The sequence below is a fragment of the Plecotus auritus genome, assembly GCF_963455305.1.
Source record: "Plecotus auritus genome assembly, chromosome: 4".
Classification (NCBI taxonomy): domain Eukaryota; kingdom Metazoa; phylum Chordata; class Mammalia; order Chiroptera; family Vespertilionidae; genus Plecotus; species Plecotus auritus.
In genome coordinates this window covers 31,827,266-31,848,475 of record NC_137775.1, presented here as the reverse complement: position 1 = coordinate 31,848,475, position 21,210 = coordinate 31,827,266, and the positions used below count along the sequence as shown (strand labels likewise).

The following is a 21,210-nucleotide window of genomic DNA, read 5'->3' as shown; positions in this document are numbered from 1 at the left end:
TAACCTTGCTAGGTTTTAGTTTACAGTCTATGGTTGCATTTTTCAGCTAACCATTTCATAAAATGTTTTTCATTACTATCACCTATTTCTGGGAGGGTACAGGAAACTAGGCATTCAAGCTGCTAGTGGGCATGTAAACAGGTACTGCCTTGTAAAAGAGAAATTTGGCAATAGATAGTAAGTGTCATTAATTATTCATTTGGTCCAGTTAGTCAATTCTAAAAACATATCCTGGAAATCATCAGGATGCACTCTATGATTTATGAAGGTGTCCATCAAGAAGTATTTATCATGAGAACACTGGTAATAATATAGCTATCTAACCATAGTGGATTGCTTAAATAAGTTATCTTGCAGCCATTCAATAGAATTTTATTTACACTATTAAAAATCTCATATAAGAAATATTTAATAACATGAAAAATCTTTCATGATGTGTCAAGTGTAAAAGGAAGGTTTTAAAATCCCCAAAGAAACCTAATTGCAAATAATACTTTCCTTGCCTCCAGATCACAACTCACACTGGGTAGGTGCACATACACTGCATTCTTTTAAAATTCTGAATACGGAGTCAATATGGTCTCAGATCATGTTTTTGAGTCAAATAGCAAGAGATTTCCATAAAAGGTCATAATGAATAGTCTATCTATACCAAGAACATTAAATTTAAGTATTTTGGGAGTGAACTTAAAATCAAATATAGTGGTGTTGAAAAACACAATTCTTGAAAGTGTTGAGAATACATTTAAGAATTTCTGTATTTCTTTCCATTCTGTTCTAACCAAACATGCTTACTTCTCCTCCTGCATCAGACACTGTAAAGATAACTTCTTTGCTTTGTTCAGTTTCTGGAAACTTCTTAATAAGTGTTTTAAGTAAATCAGGATTGTATCATTTTCATTGTGGGTTCATTTGAATTTTAGGTGCTCTCTAGGAACCTAATCAATAATCTAGAGGAACCCTCAGAAATTGGTGAATACTAATTCTACAAGAGTTTCTGTCAAAGTTCATTAATCCAAGGAAGCTTTTTTTTGCACTTCTTCAAGCTGTCTCTCACACAGATAAAATAAACTGGGGAAAACCTCAAAGATTTATTTTCCCTACCCCATGGTTAAAAGCAGGGATGGCCCATTTTGCAACTCAGACCCTGTGAGTCAAAGTCAGGGTGGGGGGATGAATCTTTAGGAAAAGTTCCCCGGGCAACTGAACTTTAACAAGTGAACCCCCTTGTTAAGATCTAAGGGTTCATTTAGGAATAAAGGTAATAAGAATGATGATAACACCCTAACACCGAAGAGACATTAAGGAACCTCTATGTTCAAGGCACTGTGCTGGGCATATCACATTGATCATCTTGTTTGATCCACACACAACAATGTGTAAGAAGATAATCATGATAATAGTGATAACAACCAATGGTCACAAGAGCAACCAACACACATAGCATCTTATTATGTGGCAGGCTCTGTGATACAATTTTATAAATATGTATTAATTTTTTATAATCTTTATTGTTGAAAGTATTACTTATGTCTCCTTAAAATTCTCACAGCTCTGCGTGAGACAGACAAACACTAATTCTTACTCCATTTTCTGAAAAGAAAGAGGAGATGCAGATACTCAATGACTTGCCCAAGGTCACATCACTGGCAAATGGCAAAGTCATGATTGTTTGAATTCATACCATCAACCGCCACAGCATCATGAACTCTCTTAACCACTAAATTTCTTCAAACAAGTTTTCTGAACTTGCTTGTTTTACATGGGAAATGCAAAGTTGTATTTTGTGTTTATGCTGCTTAACATGCACTTTTGTGTTTTTTGTTTTTTTTTTAATATTTTATTGATATTTTACAGAGAGGAAAGGAGAGGGATAGAGAGCTAGAAACATCGATGAGAGAGAAACATCGATCAGCCGCCTAGGTTTCAGGTGTACAATTCTATAATATATCATCCATACATTGTGTTCACCACCCCAATTAGAGTTTGTTTAAAAAATTCTTAATAAAAAAGACCCAGTCTAGCAAGTTAGTTGACTGACTTTTCAATTTATTTTTTAAGGAGCTATTATAACCTTTTACATATAATGATGACTTTAAAAACTACTTTTGAGTATAGAGACTTAGGTTCAGTGAATGCATGACTCAGTGCTTGTGGTATGGAGACTTATGAAAATCTAAAGTATCACTCAAACACCAGAACCAACTATATTACTTTGCATTAAAATGAACCAATCTATTTTTTTTTTATAAAACTGTGAAATGAGCCCATTAAAAAAGCATTCAATATACAAGTTTAAACTAGAACAAAATCTTTGTTCTCTTCAAATTATGTAGCCCGGACTTCAAATATCAAGATAGTTTTGAAAAAAACACAAAACATATTTTGTTATGTTCAAACTACTAGGAGAAACCAAGTACACCTCCACCGCATAAAACTAGCAGCGACAAAATATTCCTAAAACTACCTGCAATTAAGTGTAAAGAGGCATTGGATTTGGAATCAGAAAATGTATGTTTAATTCAAGTTGTGCCACATATTAGCTGAGCAATTAATGATATGTTCCCAAACCTGCCAATTTACAAAACCTGTTTCCCCATTTGTTCAAGGGGAAGAATGAGAATTTCCTTGCTACCTATCTCGTAAAGATAAATACTATAATTATTCATTAATATTCTATGTATTAATGATGAAATATATGAGAAAACACTCTAAAACTTAAAGGAAATTGTATCAAGTGGTAACAAGACTTTTTTCAAGCATGAAAGCTTGAGTTTATTTTATTGCTGTATTTGAACATTCTTCTTTCAGTTTTCTTAAAGCAAAGTTAAATATTGTATTGTGAAACAATTCAATGCCTTCTTTCATTTGCTGTTTTTCCAAAAGTCTTGCTTAACCTCTATCAGGCTATACTTTCATATCTGCCTATTATTATTCAGCAGTAAAAGGTTCCATCTGTTTTTATAGGTAAACTTTGTTATAAATTAATCCTCTAGAATTCCATAGTACTGAACAAACTGGAAGAAAAAACAAAAACAAAAAAACCTTGAATGCACTTCTCATCCTTTCCAATTTCAGTTATTTGTACTCATTTACCTTGCTGCGAAATGAATAAACTTAGTGAAACTGAGGAAGCTATCATAGCATGAAATTCTCTATATTCTTCTATCTCTATGGTAGGAGTTCTACTAATTGCTTATTTTACAGAGCTAAAAATAAAGTACCAAGTATACTAAGAGAAACTGGCAATGTTCACAGTCACTGGTAAGAGGGAGTGGATAATGTCTCTACACTTAAAATTTAGCAGTACATTCAACTTAGAAATCTCCCCTTGAAATGTATTAAACTTTACCCCTAGGTAAACACAAATCATTCACACTTTAGTCAGAATTATCAAATGATAAAAATAAAGGACATCTTTTATCCATATCCATAATGCTATTCTAAAACTGATTTAGACTTACACAAATAATGATATCTTGACTGTTAAAGAACTATTTAAAATGCAATCTTGTAGAATGGTTTTAATTATTTTTAGTTAAGTGACGAAGCATTATATCACATCTAATTATACTGCTTTTAGCTAAAAGTCATTGACAGCATGAGTTTTCTAATGAACAAAATGTTAAATTAGATAACTGTTTTTTAAAATAAGTTTGCCTGAGGAGCAATGGCAAAATAGAGATCAGGGAGAAATCTAAAATAGCACTGCTTGCCTGGCCAGAGTGGTTCAGTAGTTGAGCGTTGACCTATGAAGCAGAAAGTCATGGTTTGATTCCTGGTCAGGGCATATGCCTGGGCTAAAGGCTCAATCCCCAGTGGAAGGCATTTTCTCTTATCTTTGATGTTTCTATCTCTCCTCTCCCTTCCTGTCTGAAATAAATAAAAACATATTAAAAATTAAATATAAAAATAAAATAGCACTGCAGGTTTAGGAAGCCACAAAAAATACACAAAAAAACATAGTAGTCTCCTCTTATCTGCAGGGGATACATTCTAAGATCCCCAGTGGTTGTCTGAAACCATGGATAGTACCATATCCTATAAATCCTATTTTTTTCCCTCTACACTCATTCCTATGATAAACTTATAAACTAGGCACAGTAAGAGGTTAACAATAATAACTAATAATAAAGTAGAACAATAATAACACTATACTGTAATAAAATTTATGTGAATGTGGTCTCTCTCTCAAAGTATTATATTCTATGTATAGTATGGATATACTGGACAAAGAGATGATTCACATCCCGGGCAGGACAATGCTGGATGGTGCATGAGTTCATCATGCTACCAGAAGTGAAGCAAAACTTAAAATTCACAAATTGTTTCTTTCTGGAAATTTCTATTTAATATTTTCAGCCCACGGCTGACCATGGGTAAGTGAGAAAAGTGAGAGCATAGATGAGGGGGCCTGCTGTTACCTGATGACAAATAGGGATGTAGGTGTTGTCTCTCTTGACTCATTCACTTTTATCTGTAATTTCAACCCACTGAGCGAGTGTGGAACTAGACTCGCAGCCGTGGGCAAACTACGGCCCGCGGGCCGGATCCGGCTGTTCTATCCGGTTCTCTTGCTCTCCCCTCCGCTTCTTTACTTTGAATTTATATTAGTACACACAAACACTCCATCCATGCTTTTGTTCCAGCCCTCCGGTCCAGTTTAAGAACCCATTGTGGCCCTCGAGTCAAAAAGTTTGCCCACCCCTGAACTAGAGGGAGAGGAAGGAAAGGCATCTACCCAGGTGCCCATACAGCTTTGATGCAACAGGCCTAAAGCATCAACGAAGTCACACGAGATGCAGGCAAATCCTTCCACATTTGGCTTTTTTTCCCTATTAAATACCTTCACAAATCTTCTGAACTAACCAAAATAAGAATTTTGTCATAAAACTAAGAAGAGACAATGCTCATTTGATCAACTAGAGTTCTACCTCCAGGCTAGAGACCAGGATTCTGACCTTTTCTGCAGTTCAAACAATACTGGTATGTGTGTGATTTGATTATGGAAAGAAATGGAGGGAGTCTGAGAGCTGCCCTTAAAATATATACATCCCAACATTCAGATCATGACAAAGAAAAGCTCCAGTGCCCTAGGATTTAATTATTCAAGAATAGGCAAGTTTTCAATCTAAAAAAAAGAGTAGGGGAACTTGAAGGAATAAAAAACATAATTTACCTTTATGGGGTGTAAGTTATACACCATTGCATTTTATGTCTTCTTTAAAAACGTATATTCAACCTTAACTACCTCTAAATAAAGGGGGCCCATACATGCAGGTGAAAAATGATGTGTGAACTTTCTTCATCAGTGAATGTGAAAATCTGTTCAGAGACTCTGTGCTATCATGGTCATATATTCAGCCTCCACACAGCTCTTTAGTGTCTGTATGTAAACACACACACACACACACACACACACACACACACACACACACACACACACACGGACACACATACAGACACAGCAAGCCTTTTGTAGACATCACCCATTAATCCAGACCTGCCAGGTGGAATCTCCTGGTCTACTTCTATTTTCACAGAGTGCTCAGAGGCAGCTGCTCTGATACCACAAAAGACCTGGGTTTTCAGCATGATTTTGAGATCAGCACTCATTCACTGTTATGTGTGAATCAGAAGTCGCCAAAATGGCATGTGTATACCACACAGAGAGAAAAAGACATCCGATTGGGTTGCAAGGAGAGAGTAAGAACAAAATTAGGCTCTACTAATATTTAATATGTGATTTTACCATAGCATAGTGTATAATTTCTAAATGGATAGAGATGATTAAAATATTTTACTGATAGTGCTACATGATTAAAAGAGTTTGGAGATTATTAAAACCATGTAAACTAGAGTAATTTCCATATACATGCGGGCAAATAAAACATTATTTAAATTAAAATTTTTAAAAGCTTAAATCATAAGAAATTCAATTTATAACATGAATTTTATATTTTTCTCATTTTTTTGTGATGGTTTATATCTCAATCTACAAAAGCTGCTTTTACCATGTCCTCGATGAATAAGTATTTTATGAAAATTGGCACTAGAGAAAAAAATCAGGACTTACAAAATTCCTTTCAGATTCAACATAATTCAATCAACTTTTAATCCAAAGATTTAATGATAAAATAACCCCAAATAATCAGATGACAATAAAAACAAATGAATATTAATTCTTTAAATAAATCATTACTGTGCTGTATTAGAAGAAAAAATATTTTTATAGTCAGTATTTTAAAGGCTCCTAAGCAATGAAAACCAAATCTGGAAAAATTAGCATTCAGGATGAGGTAATTTTAGGTCATTGGGGCAATTTCAATGCTGCTAATTATATCTCCAAGAAAGCAGAAGCTTATGTTTCTGTTTCCTGACCAAATTTTATGGGATGTACAACCAAAAAGAAATATTTTTAAAAGCAAAAAAATACAAGTGAATGTGTGACTTGGGTGAGAGAGGGGGAAGCATATTTTAACTCTGAGAGCTGTGGATTCCAAGTGCCTCTTTTCATTTCTCCCCTCTTTTCAAAATGTACATGAGGGGATAAACACAAAATGAGAATATTTAACACAAATTTTCAATTATGCAACACAAGCTATTTTCTGACACTCAAGACAAGTATGAAAATAAGCAAAGACAAAGTACCATGGCAGAAAATGTCTGGTAAAAGACAGAATTTCCCAATAAATTTAATTTTTAAAAAGATAGAATTTCCATATGATATGTAAAAAGAAAGATCCAAAAAAGGACAAAAAGGGGGAGATTAAAATGCCAACATAAATTTAAAATAGTCATGTCTCCCTTAGGTTATACATTTTTTCTCATTCATGTCAGTCTGTGGTATATTTACAATAGACTGCCTCTATATTTTTATGAAGAAACACTGAAACTTACAGCATTTATTTTCTCAGAAACTAAATTTAGAGAATGTAGGAGGTATAGGTAGAGATGAAGTCATTACAGCATTTACAATTTAAGAACAGAATTTGTGGTGTCTTGAAGCAAATAAATACCAAGCTTATTTAGACCTTCAGGTACTACAATTAACTATTTGTAGTTGGTACAGATACTTGTGTCAGTATTTGAGATGGCAACTGTTAATATTTAATTCTGCAACTAAACTTTTATTTATATCATATGAGTTAACACAGTCAATAACTAAGATCAGTTTTTAAAATATAACCAAGCAAATAAATTATATCTGTTGCTAGCTGATTTATGTCATAGTAATTGTGCCACTTCCTATTCTGGATTTGCAGTTCTTTAGGCAAAATCTCATATATCATTGCCTTACATTGACACCTACTGGAAAGTACTGGAATTGTATATTTCTTATTTTATTATCTGGGCAGTTGTTAATTTTGTATCTGTGAAAAAAAATGTGGAAGATATAATTTTAACTGCAAATTTTAATTTTCTAAAAGGAAATAAAGCACCATTTATTCTAAACATTTTAACTGTAATGGTTTCTTTAGGAAATTGTAAATCTCAAGAAGTCTGCTCAAAGAGTATTTCTGATGGGAATTAATTTACCCAATGATTTCAGTTACTGAACTTCTGTTTATTTTGGGTATGATTATGAAAGTAATTAAACAACTTTGTCCAGTATTTGAACTTCTACTGCTTCAGACCTCAGACTAAATACTTAGGGTCACAGGACTTGAAAAAAATTACCTGATTTTGTGAAAGTATGCATACAAATGAATCAGAAAAATGACCCAACTAATAGAAAATGGATGCTTTACACATTCACATTTGAAGTTAAAAAGATAAAACAACATACATTAGTGAATGAGCCTCACTTCTCTATTATCAAAACTACCTGTTCATATAATACACAAATGTTTTACCAGGATAAATTTATTCTCTGAAGTGGACCAAAAGACAACACAATGAAATCATTAATTTACAAATTTTTACAATTAATTAATTATTAAGTTACATTAACTTTTCATTAGCTTCTTATGCAAATGAAACATTTCTAAGAATTTCTTAAAATACCCTTCTACCTTAATCTGTCTCCTAAAACTTTTCAAAGAAAATGTTTTCAGACAGAAATACATTTAATTGACCAAACTATAAGAAATAAAAATATGATGTGATAAAGTTAATAGAATACTGCCTTCCTCTCCCACCCCCAGTCTGCTGCTACATAATATGCACAATTTAGGTGCTTGGACCTGTCATATTTTATATCATCATGAACATACTATTGTCCTACAGACAGTTGTTCCAATTACAAATGAGTTTGGGCAGCTCAGGGAACAATAATCTACATTCTTGGAAATGGTACTAAGAACATGAGGTGAAGGCAGAGTATTACACAATTTACATTGTACTATATAAATTGCTTTAACATTCCTGTTGTAATTCCTTCCTTTTATATGAAATCGCTCCAATTTTTAACAAAAGTAATGAGATAGTGTGAACATAGTTTAAATAAACAAAACTATGATCAAAAATATAATAGCTAACTTTAAAAAATACAGGCACTCACTCAATGGTTTATGTTTAGGATGACGTGGTATTTGAAATTTGCAACTGTCAAACAAGTTGCCTCTTGCAAGGGTACTTAATCTACCTGTCCAAATAAAATTAAGTTCTTTAAGTGAAACTGTAATACAGGAAGACTCACGAATATAGGGGATACAGTATGATGAGAGTAAGTCTAATCGTTTTGAAGATGTGCTTTAATTTTTCAAATAAAAAAATAGCTATAAAGAGATGCACAGTTTTTAAGTAACCTACTGAAAGATTATTCTAAACTCTTCTTTTAAATTTACCAACATTTTCATAAGGCTAACGTGCCACTCAATATTAAGACACTGCAAAGTATCACAGAGGTAACAGGTCTTGATAAAAGTAGTTTGGCTGTATTTTCTTCAAACAGTTCACTAGCCCTTCTCAGAAGATTTTGTCAGCTGCAAAATAAAATAAGCACAAAGCAGTACTGGGGGTTCCTGATTCTTAAACAAATGTAATCAGCAGTTCACTTAGCAGCTTTTTCCGCCCCTGAGGAAAGGAGCCTTTCCTGGGTGAGAACCCTGAGAGATTAGTTTGGAGAGCCTGAGAAACAGTAGAATTGTCAGAATTATTTTCAATCACCAGTTACCTTACAGAGCTTCTGATACCGAGGAGAAGAAACTGCCATCCTTTGTAACCGATGTAACAAAACCACAACTTTCTGCAGAGACGTTCTCACCACAGCCATCATTTTAAGTTTACCACACTTCTGGAGACACCTCAGAATTTGCATTATAAATGAAGAGCAATGATCATTTCCTCCTGGTCACTGGACAATGATTTGCCAGTTCTCTGAGCATGCTCGTTTCCAGGAATGCATTTGAAAGATAACAGGGGCTCAGGTTCTTGGCAAAAGGAGGCTGCTATGCCTTCAACTTCTTCTCAATTTAAAAAACGTATGCAGACGGCACCCAGAAAGCCCCCCAGCAGATGCTCCCAGCCAGTACTTGCTCAGCCAGGCATGGCCAGGAAACGAAGCAAGTTGAGCAGCCAAACGCTGCCTGCTGCTGGAGAGGAGCGCGCTCAGTAGCCAAAAAGGATATTAAGTGAAACATAAAAGCTGCAGATACGAGGCAGACACCCCCTGGGAACAGAGATTCAACACATCACCACTGCGGTGCATGCCTCCTAGCGGGTTTGTATTAAGAGATCAAGTAGCATTCACTCTCTGACTGTACAGAGGGATGCATTCACCACCGGACTAAACGCAGCTCTGGCCGTGCTCTGTGAGATGAGTGAACAGACCCTGTTATAAATCTTGAGAAGAGCAGAAGGTACCTAACTCTAATGATATCAGCCTCTCCGTTAAGTGCTAATAAATCACCTGGCGACAGGTCTCAGAACAAGATCTAAAACAAAACAAAAGAAAAATACCTGCAGGGGGGGTCTGTGGCTTTACCTAGGCGCCCTAAAAGGAGAGTCACAGATGCTACCTAGGAGGAAAGCCATTTGAAATCCAATTCGAATGTCAGGTTAAGACTCCTCTAATTTAACAGCAAAGATAATAAAACATAAAAGTCTGTAACTGACTACCGAACATTCCAAATGACCACATTTCCCCATAGACAACATCTTCATGATCTCATTTCATGTCATGGAGCTGTTTTAGTTTAATGAGTAAGAAATAGAAGACATGATTATATGATGTAAAAACCAAGTACAGAATTTTTGACTTTCATAGGCATGTGTACAACTTGAGATGCATTTTCTCAAATTGCAGCTTGAAGGCCACTATACATATCCAGTGGGGGAAAGCACTTTTAGGAAATCAGCAAAAATAACCCAGAATGATTAAATGACTGAGTCAAAGGGCACAGCCGAAAATAGGACCCAGACGTTTCTCATTATCAGTGTCCTGCTCAAACTAATAACCCAGGAAATGTTGCCTTTTTGCCTTTCTCTGCTATTACCATGATTTTCTAAAAGAAGCACAATATTTAAAGTATGTTTTACTTCTTTTGCCTTCTCAGTCCTTGATTTTAGCCTGATTTAAGTCCCTTTCTGGTCAGAGAGAGTTGTGTTTATCAAGCAGTGTTTTGGTAGGCTTCTGCTTGTATATTGTGTTTTCCCACGTATGTCTATACTGAGAGCCTATACTGCCTCCTTATGGATAGGCTAGCAATATCAAAGTAGCTACACAAAGGCAAAGTCGGAAGAGAAGCAGTCAGTTGATGATAGCAGTCAGTTAAAAATACTAAGTTATTAAGCAAATATATAGAAACAGAAATTAGGTTAGTGATTATTTAGGGCTGGGGGATTAGGAAGCTGCAAATGGGAGACTGATAGCTAAGGGGTACAGGGTTCCTTTCAGAGGTGATGAAAATGTTCTAATTTGATTGCAATGATGGTTGCATAATTGTGGAGTACACTAAAAACAATCAAATTGTACTTTTTAAATGGGCAAATTGTATGGAATATGAATTATATGTCAATAAAACTGTTATCAAAAAACATGAAGTTGTAATTCCTGCCCGTAAACCAACAGGGGAAGTTTCCAGGGTACAGGTATGTATCTCCCCCGCAAACACTATGCTGGGTATGGAGCTGGGTACAGGGGAAGATTTGATCAAAGTCTGAACCTATCGAACAAGAGGATGAAAATTAGGCTGAAAGAGAAAACAGAGATGAAAAAATAGTAAGTACAAACACATATTGTTAGAGAACAAGACCAGCCACCTGTTATAACACTACCCAGAAAAGGAGCAAGGCAGCATGATTTTACCCGGGAGAGAATCAGAGCATCTAGGCTCATTGGCACTGGTAAAAGGTAAAGCTCACATTTAAAAAAAAATAATTAAAATGATAATGTGTTAGAATGTGGGCGTGAAAATCATGAATAAATGCATTTGAGTTAATAGATAAAGTGGGAAGTCAATAACAGACTTTCATTCAAAAACAACAACAAAAAGTTTCTCTGAGTCTTTGGTCAAAGTCTCTCATCTGAATACAGTTCCATAGTGACAACTGCACACCAGGCATCTCTCCTGGATGTTACACAAATGCCTCATTTCAACATAGTCGAAATGAAATGTCCCATTCCATCACCTGCACTGCTGCCCTGACATTTTATTTTCCTGTATTCCTAATCTCAGGCTCTAATAACACCTGGCAAGCTTCTGTCTCTCCACCTCTTCCCCTTCCCTTAGTGGACCCTTACTATCAAGTTGTTAGGTGTATGCCCCCTGCTATTGCCTCATTCCTGGTCATTATCACCTCTGAGCAGTTGGCTACAAGATATCCTAACAGACTGCTCTGCTCAGTCTTGCCCAGTTCAGACTCATTCCTCATCAGCTAGATTCCTGTAAAATAAAAATCTCATTGCATCACCCTATTGCTTAATATCCTCTAATGACTTCTCTTCATTGGCACCAGGTTAAAATATAAAATAGCAAGATTTCTCCATCAAAGCAGATTTTCAAGCAAGTTCTAGGTGAGATGGCCTGTGATTGACAAAAATAAGTTATTCTACACAAAGAAAATGGGAGTTCAAGGACACTGACTCACCTGTATTTGAGGACAGAAAAGCAGATGTGCTTCATAAGATTCCTCATAAACTTTTTTAAAGGAAAGGTTTTGTATTACCTACCACATTTTGTGTAGAAGGAAAACTTGAACCTGAGACTGAATACAACATATTTATCAAGCCGAAGACATAAAAGTAATACCTTCAAGCCCAATGTTCTTAGTTGTAAACTAAGCCATAGAGTCTTTACAGCTTTTATATTAAGTATTTATAATAAACGGAGAATGAAACAACTTCATATTAAGAGGAAATGTTCTTATAATGTAAGATTCAATAAGGCTAACTGTAACAGGGCTTAAAATGATAGAAAACAGAATAGCTGTAAGTCTAGAAGTCTAAATAAACAATTATTACTTCCGTAAAACAAAGTGTTTTTCCCAATTACTAAGTAAGTGTATTTTACAGATCTTATTTCCAAAAACCAATTATTCACAGGAGAGTATGGATGCCATAACAGGATAAGGTGACGACCTCACTTTTGAATGGTAATAAATCTTAATGGTAAACAAGCACTGGTCACATTTTTCTGGGCACTTGCCTGCATTTGTTGTGTGAGCTCCTTGGCCAAGACAGTGTCCTGAAGAGCATGCTCCCGCTGAGAGGCATCTGCAAGCACATTCACTGTGGTTTCTGCTTCTTGTAACCACTTTAGGAAATTCTCCAGGTCCCTGCGAGAGGCCTGCACTGCCCTCAGTTCAGCCTCCAAGGAATTCTGTCTGTCAGCAACGCTGCAAGGAACAAGATGGGCAAGTCTCCATTACTTACAGTGTGACACGCTTCATCATGACACACTAAAGAAAAAAATCAACAGATAGCCTCAAAGGACCTCAATTTCTTCAAGCACCTAACGGAATTGGGGTATTTATTCATGTGTGTCTTGAATAATCCATAATGGAAGGATAATGTGAATTGTGAGGAGAAGAAGAGGGAGAGAGGCATAACTCAATAAAAATCACATTCATATCACAAAATAATTATGACTACATTTTTATAACTCATAATTGTATGTTATTCCCCATATGTTTTATTTCAATACCTTAGTATAATGCATGACACAAAAGGCAATACCAATGAATATGTACACAATGAGTGACTAAATGAATTCTATAAGAAATAGCATCTGAAGAAACTTTTAAGCTAAAATAAAAATAACTTAAAGAGCTAGCTTTATATTATCAATACAAACTGGTTCTTTAAGTTGGTTTAATAATATTATTCTTGGAAGACATTGGATATCAAGCTTTTATATGCCATTCATTTAATCTACAAAGAACTATTCTAGAGTTTCATGATTTAAGAGATACACACACTGTATCAACCTTTAAAACTTTATAGACATCAAAGCTCCATAATAAGAAAACAAACAACCTAATTTTTAAATGGATACAAATGATTTTACTCCCAGGTATTTAAACTCAAGAGATCTGAAAACATATGTCCGCTCAAAAACTTGTACACAAATAATTATAGCAGCATTATTTATAATAGCCAAATGGTACAATCAACCCAAATATCTATCAGTTGAGGGGGGGATTGATAAACAAAATGTAATATATTCATACAGAAAATATTATTCAGCCATGAAAAGGAATGAAGTATCAATAAATGCTACAACATGGATGAACCTTGAAAACATTATGCCAAGTGAAAGAAAACAGATACAAAATGCTCCATATAGTGCAATTTCATTTCTATGAAATATTGCCAAAAAAGGTAAATCCATAGGGAAAGAAAGCCAATTAGTTGTTGACTAGGACTGGGAGTGGAGGCAATGGAGAATGACTGCTAATAAGTGGTGGGTTTCATTTAGTGGTGATAAAATGTACAAAAATTAAGAGTATGGTGATGTTTTTACAACATGGTAAATACACTGAAGTCCACTTAACTGTATACTTTACCAGGGGTGGGGAACCTTTTTCTGCCAAGGGTCATTTGGATATTTATAACATCATTCACAGGCCACACAAAATTATCAACTTAAAATTTAGCCTGCTATATTTGGTCAAACATTTAATTAACTCAACCCTAATTCCTTGGCAGGGCCAGACCAAAAGATTCTGTGGGCCTTCCAAGGCCCATGGGCCAGATGTTCCCCACCCCTGCTTTAAATGGTGAACTGAATGGTATATAAACTATATCATATTTTTTTAAATTAGCACTGTGACAGATTTTGCTATAATCTCTTAAGCCACAGCTAGAGAAGAGATTAAAAATGGCAGTGGAGTAAGTGGAGCTACACTGACACTCTCCCAGGAAATACAACCAAAGTACAGAAGAACCACCCTGAAAAATCAACTGAGGACTAGCTGAGAGATAACCAAGATGGAAAGTGGAGACTGCATAGAAACTGCTAGGAAGTACAGAGGTACAAAAGGGCTGGCCTGGCTTTCACAGACAGCAGCTGAAGTGCCAGAGGGATATCTCAGCTGTGGGGGATTCCCACTGGAGACTCTGGGGTCAAAACCCCAAGCTGCACTCCCCGCCCAGAGCACCAGAACTGAGAATGGTGCCCACATAACATCTGGCTGAGAAAAGAAGGAGGGCTGCTGTCTGCCAGGGAGAGAGTACTGGAAGTGCAGGCACCCTCTAAAAGAGCCAATACACAAAATTTCGTGTGCAGCTACTCACCTTGGGCTCTGACAGAGAAAGGGCAGAGTGGACTGGAGCTGAGTGAGCAAATTCCAAGGTTGGAGGCTCTGGGTTTGGAGCTCAGAGGGCAGCCACCCCAGTTTCCTATGCTGAGTCATTCCCTCATCCTGCGAAGACATCTTTCTCTGGCAGACCTTGCTATCCAGGTGGTTGTTGCCTGGGAAAAAGGCAATTGCCACACCCTCTTGGAAGATCTCTCACCCCACCCCGTGGTCAATAGACTGACGCAAATCAAAGCTGATAACAATCAGACTACAGGCAGAGGAAGATCTCTGGAGGTTTTGAGTCTTTGCCTGATCTCCTTCTGGAGATGGAGCTAGGAAAAGCAGACTTTGGTGCACAACTTGGTCCTTCCCAAAGGCACCTAGACCCAGCAGAGGGAGCACAAATTGTGGATTATTGATAGTTCCAAACAGGAGACTCAGGGCCAGTCAGAAACAGCATTTGACATTGTCCTGCACTAGAGATATTGGGAGTAACCGCAGATCTGCCTAATATATAGATAGAAATGCAAACAGGCAGCCAAAATGGGGAGAAAAAACAAAACAAATAAAAGAACAAAAGAATTCTCCAGAAGAAGAGTTAAACAAAATGGAGATAAGAAATTTATCAGATGTACAGTTTAGAATAATGATGTCAAAGAAGCTCAACAGCATGAGAAAAGATAGAGCAACTATGAAAGAAGGGTTGGAAATAAAGAATGGCATAGCACTAATAAAGAACACATTGGAGGATTACACAACAGATTAGGGGAAGCTGAGGATGAGATCAGTGAATTAGAAGATAGAGTAGAAAAAAATCACTCAATCAGAGAACCAAAAAGAAAAACAACTAAAAACAGGAGGACAGGGGGAGAAAAATGGCGGCGGAATAGACAGACGTGTTCCGAGCCTTGTCCCGGAGCAGAAAGAAAGAACAGCTGAGGGTCGCACTAGGAGTGTTTGTTGGCAAGTTGGGGGACAGCTGAACTCCAGAAGAAGGTGGGAGACTGCTAGACGGGGTTCCCCTGACCTGGCAGCTCCCACTGCGGCTGGGTCCCCTCCCGGAGCTGCGGGCTTGGACGCGGAGTCGCCGCCATCTGGAACCTGAAAGTGGAGCTTATCCGAAGCCTGAGAATCCACAACTGCGGCACCCACGGAACAGCTGCGAGCCCCAGAACAACGCTCCCCAATTGGCGCAAACACACGGGTTCAGAGGAGCTCTACACTCCACCACGGAAAGGTCAGATTTCGCCTGGGATAAGGTGAGGTCTCTGGTCCCAGCGCTAGAGAGGAACGCGCGTTTTGCGGGAGCTGGAGGACCAGGGAAGTCTGTGCCTAGAAAAATCGGTGGCTGCTGGGGCTGGCGTGATCTGTGAATGTGGAAGGGGGTCCTCAGAGCTGCTAACAGAAGGGCTCTCTAAAAAGCAACCCATTTTGATCTGAAGTGCAGGGACACCCTAAGAATTTCAGGGGTGTGCTAGACTTACGCGCAGCCACGGAGTGCGCACACTTGGGCTTTTTCCTCTTGAAATTCTTGCTTCTGATTACTAAGCCCAATTCATAGGTTCACCCAGTTGGGGACACCCTGGGAGACTGCAGGGGAAAGTTGTTTTTCTGGAACCTGGGGATCGGAGCGGGGAGTGACCATCGGAGAGCCAGCTCTGAGGCAGCCCACTCCCACAAACCGGTAGTGAGTGCCACAGAGAAAGAAGGCTCTAACACTCCCTAGAGAGGCCATAGATAAACCCGGAAGTCAATCCAGAAACACTGCCACCCAGGGGCTGAATCACAAATTGACCCTTGTGTAATCAAAAATACAGGAATACGAATTAAGACACACCGCCTGCTTAAAATCAGGACTGGCTTACATCACTGAAGAGCAGTGGAACGCAGGGAACTGCAATACTGTCCAAACTGAGAAACAGGCGTGCCAAACAGAACAACAGAGGAAGTGAATGACCTTCACTACTCCACATTTTATTTTTATTTTTTATTTTTTTATTTTCATTTTTTGCATCTTTTACAAGAAACTAATTTTTTTCCACACTTGATTTTACCTTTATAATTATTACATTTTTATTTTCAATCCGTATTATTACTACTGCTATTTTATCTTTTTTTTTTTTTAAGTGTCATTTTATTTTCTCTTCATTTTGTTTTGGGATTAATGTTCTACATTCTATTTTTATCTTTCCTTTAGCATCATTTTACTCTATCTCAAATCTACCTTTATGCCATCACTCTCTTCCTCACTTTTCCCTTTTCAGTGTCCTGTTTATCTTACCCCTTTCCTGCTTTAGATTTTCCCTATTTTTTCTGTTTACCCCCTTTTAAAATTTCACCCTACTTATATATCTAATCTCCAATCCCCTGCTCCAAGTCCATACACACCTCTCTCTTCGCTGTCTTAACTATCCAAAAAATTGTTCTTCTCTCTGTCCTTTTGTTGTTGTTCGTTTGAATGTAGATTATATCGAATTTTTATGCTTTTTTGTGAGATTGTTTTGCTTATTCTTCTTTTGTTTATTTTTTTGTTTGTTTAGTGCTTCTGTTTTCCCTTGCCTCACTCAATATTAGTTGGTGTTGTAGTTTGTATTAATCCCCAGGTACTTGTTGCTGGCATTTGCTGGGATAAGTGATTGTTCTATTGGAGTTTTATCCCCAATATATATAGTCTGTTTCCCTTTCTCTCTTGGTCTCTTTCTTGTCTCTCTTACTTTTTTTTCTTCTTTTTTTCCCTTTTCCCAATTTCATTTTGACACCCCTTTTTTTTTTCTTCTTCTTCTTTCTTTCTTTTTCCTCTTCTTCTTTCTCTACTATCCCCTGATTTGTCTTTCTCTGGTGGTCACCTTTATTGGAGGTTGTTAATATCGTGAATACATTTCTGTTCAGTGCCTTGTGTGTTGTACCTGGTAGTGCTGTATTTTGTGCCTTTAAATCGACGCAGGAGAGAGAGAACTACATAACCAGACACCCAGAGAAGAGAGACCATGGGGAGACAAAGACACAGCCCGCATATGAAAGAAAAGCAGGCATCATCAGAAAAGGAAGTAAATGAAATGGAAGCAAGCAACCTTCCAGAAAAAGAATTCAGAGAAATGGTCATAAGGTGGCTGAAAAGAATGGAAGACAAATTCGACAATATGAGCAAGAACCAAGAGGAAATGAAGAAGAACCAAGAAGAAATGAAAAATGACATCGCTGCTGTAAAGAACTCAATAGAAAGCATCAAGAGTAGACTAGAAGAAGCAGAGGACCGCATCAGTGAGCTAGAAGACAAGATGGGAAAAAATACCCAAGTACAGCAACTTCTAGAAAAAAAAATTAAAAGGCAGGAGGAGAGCCTAAGGGAACTTTGGGACAACACGAAACAAAACAACATCCGCATAATAGGGGTTCCAGAAGGAAAGGAAGCTGAGCAAGGAATAGAAAACCTATTTGAAGAAATAATGACAGAAAATTTTCCTGATATAGAGAAGAAAAAACCCACACATATCCAAGAAGCTCACAGAGTCCCAAGCAAAATGAACCCCAAAAGACCGACGCCAAGGCACATTATAATTAAATTGGCAAACACCAACGACAAAGTAAGAATCTTAAAAGCGGCCAGAGAGAGACAGAAAGTTACATACAAAGGAACCCCCATCAGACTAGCAACTGATTTCTCAACAGAAACTCATCAGGCCAGAAGGGAATGGAATGAAATATACAAAGTCATGCAAAGGAAGGGTCTGAATCCAAGAATACTGTACCCAGCAAGGCTGTCAATCAAAATTGAAGGTGAAATCAGGAGCTTCACAGACAAAAAAGGACTAAGGGAATTTATTACCACCAAACCAGCAATGCAAGAAATGCTAAAGGGTCTGCTGTAAAAAAAAAAAAAAAAGAAATAGGAAGCGAAGAAGGAACACAGGTGTAAAGAATAGGAATGGCGACAAATAAGTACCTATCAATAATAACTTTAAATGTAAATGGATTAAATGCCCCAATCAAAAGACATAGGGTAATGGATTGGATAAGAAAACACCACCCATATATCTGCTGTCTACAAGAAACCCACCTCAGAAAAAAAGACGCACACAGACTGAGGGTGAAGGGATGGAAAAAGGTTTTCCAGGCAAATGGAACTGAAAAAAAAGCTGGGATAGCAATACTTATATCTGACAAATTAGATCTCAAAGTGAAGGACATAACAAGAGATAAGGAAGGCCACTTCATAATACTAAAGGGAGCAATCCAACAAGAAGAAATAACTCTGGTAAACATATATGCACCCAATACAGGAGCACCCAAATACATAAAAAAACTCCTGGAGGATATCAAGGGAGAGATTGACAGCAATACAATCATAGTAGGAGACTTTAATACCCCACTATCACCATTGGACAAATCCTCTAAACAAAAAATCAGCAAAGAAACATCAATCCTAAATGACTCACTAGACCAGATGGAATTAATTGACATCTTCAGAACATTTCACCCCAAAGCCACAGAATATACATTCTTCTCAAGTGCACATGGGTCATTTTCAAAGATAGACCATATGTTGGGACATAGGCAAAGTCTCTTCAAATTCAAGAAGATAGAAATCATATCAAGCATCTTCTCAGACCACAGTGGCATAAAACTGGAAATCAACTACAATAAAAACAACCCAAAGAAATCAAACACATGGAGACTAAACAGCATGCAATTAAACCATGACTGGGTTACCAGAGAGATCAAAGAAGAAATAAAAAACATCATGGCAACAAATGACAATGAAAACACTACAATCCAAAATCTATGGGACACAGCGAAAGCAGTCTTGAGAGGGAAGTTCATAGCTCTACAAGCCTATTGCAAAAAACAAGAAACAGGGGTAATAAATTACCTAACCCAACAACTCAAAGAGTTAGAAAAAGAGCAACAAGAAAAGCCCAGTGTAAGCAGAAGGAAGGAAATAATAAAGATCAGAGCACAGATAAACGACATAGAGACCAAAGAAACAATACAAAAGATCAACAAAACCAAGAGCTGGTTCTTTGAAAGGATAAACAAGATTGATGAACCTCTAGCCAGGCTCACCAAGAAGCAAAGAGAGAGGACCCAAATAAACAAAATCAGAAATGAAAGAGGTGAAATAACAACAGATCCCGCCGAAATACAAAGGATTGTTAAAAAATACTACGAACAACTCTATTCCAACAAACTGGACAACCTGGAGGAAATGGACATATTCCTAGAAAAATATAACCTTCCAAAACTCAATCAGGAAGAATCTAAACAGCTCAATATGCCAGTAACTATGGAAGAAATTGAAGCAGTCATCAAAGAGCTTCCGGCAAACAAAAGCCCGGGGCCAGACGGCTTCACAGGAGAGTTTTACCAAACATTCAAGGAAAAACTAAAACCTATCCTCCTCAGACTATTGCAAAAAATTCAAGAGGAAGGAACACTTCCAAGCTCCTTCTATGAAGCCAGCATCACCCTAATACCAAAACCAGATAAAGACAACACAATGAAAGAGAATTACAGGCCAATATCCCTCATGAATGTAGATGCCAAAATCCTCAACAAAATTCTAGCAAATCGGATCCAGCAGTACATCAGAAAGATCATACACCATGACCAAGTAGGGTTTATCCCAGGAATGCAAGGATGGTTCAATATCCGAAAATCAATAAATGTGATACATCACATAAACAAATTGAAAGATAAAAATCACATAGTCATATCAATTGATGCAGAAAAAGCATTTGACAAAATCCAACACCCTTTCTTGATAAAAACTCTCAACAAGGTGGGAATAGAAGGATCATACCTCAACATAATAAAAGCTATATATGATAAACCCACAGCTAACATCATACTCAATGGGCAAAAACTAAAACCATTTCCCCTAAGAACAGGAACAAGACAAGGATGCCCACTCTCACCACTCCTGTTTGACATAGTACTGGAAGTATTAGCCATTGCAATTAGACAAGAAGAAGAAATAAAAGGCATCCAAATTGGAAAAGAAGAAGTAAAGCTGTCCTTATTTGCAGATGACATGATATTGTACATAAAAAACCCGAAAGACTCTATCAAAAAACTAACAGACTTAATAAATGAATTTGGCAAGGTAGCAGGATACAAAATTAACGCCAAGAAATCTATGGCATTTCTATACACCAACAGTGAACTTACAGAAAGAGAGACTAAAAAAGCAATCCCATTTTCCATCGCACCAAAAAAATTAAGATACTTAGGAATAAACCTAACCAAGGAGGTAAAAGACCTATATGCAGAAAACTACAGGACACTGAAAAAAGAGATAGAGGAAGATGTAAACAGATGGAAGAACATACCATGTTCATGGATTGGTAGAATCAACATCATCAAAATGTCCATACTACCCAAAGCAATCTATAGATTCAATGCACTCCCCATTAAAATACCAACAGCATATTTCACAGACCTAGAAAGAACTCTCCAAAAATTCATCTGGAATAAAAAAAGACCCCGAATAGCCACAGCAATCCTGAGAAAGAAGAATAAAGTACG

General features: G+C 37.0%; 1 protein-coding gene across 5 annotated transcripts in view; it reads right to left on the bottom strand.

Annotated features, from left to right (window-relative positions):
- Positions 1–21,210, bottom strand: part of UTRN (utrophin) — a 479,531-nt gene that overhangs the window by 201,095 nt on the left and 257,226 nt on the right. For 4 of the 5 annotated variants that reach the window (XM_080663479.1, XM_080663480.1, XM_080663478.1 and 1 more), the window contains one exon: positions 12,591–12,780. In XM_080663479.1, coding sequence (XP_080519605.1) covers positions 12,591–12,780 — 190 coding nt within the window. Of the gene's footprint in view, positions 1–9,118; positions 9,745–12,590; positions 12,781–21,210 lie in introns of those variants that run through there. The other variant, XM_080663482.1, reaches the window with a different exon arrangement.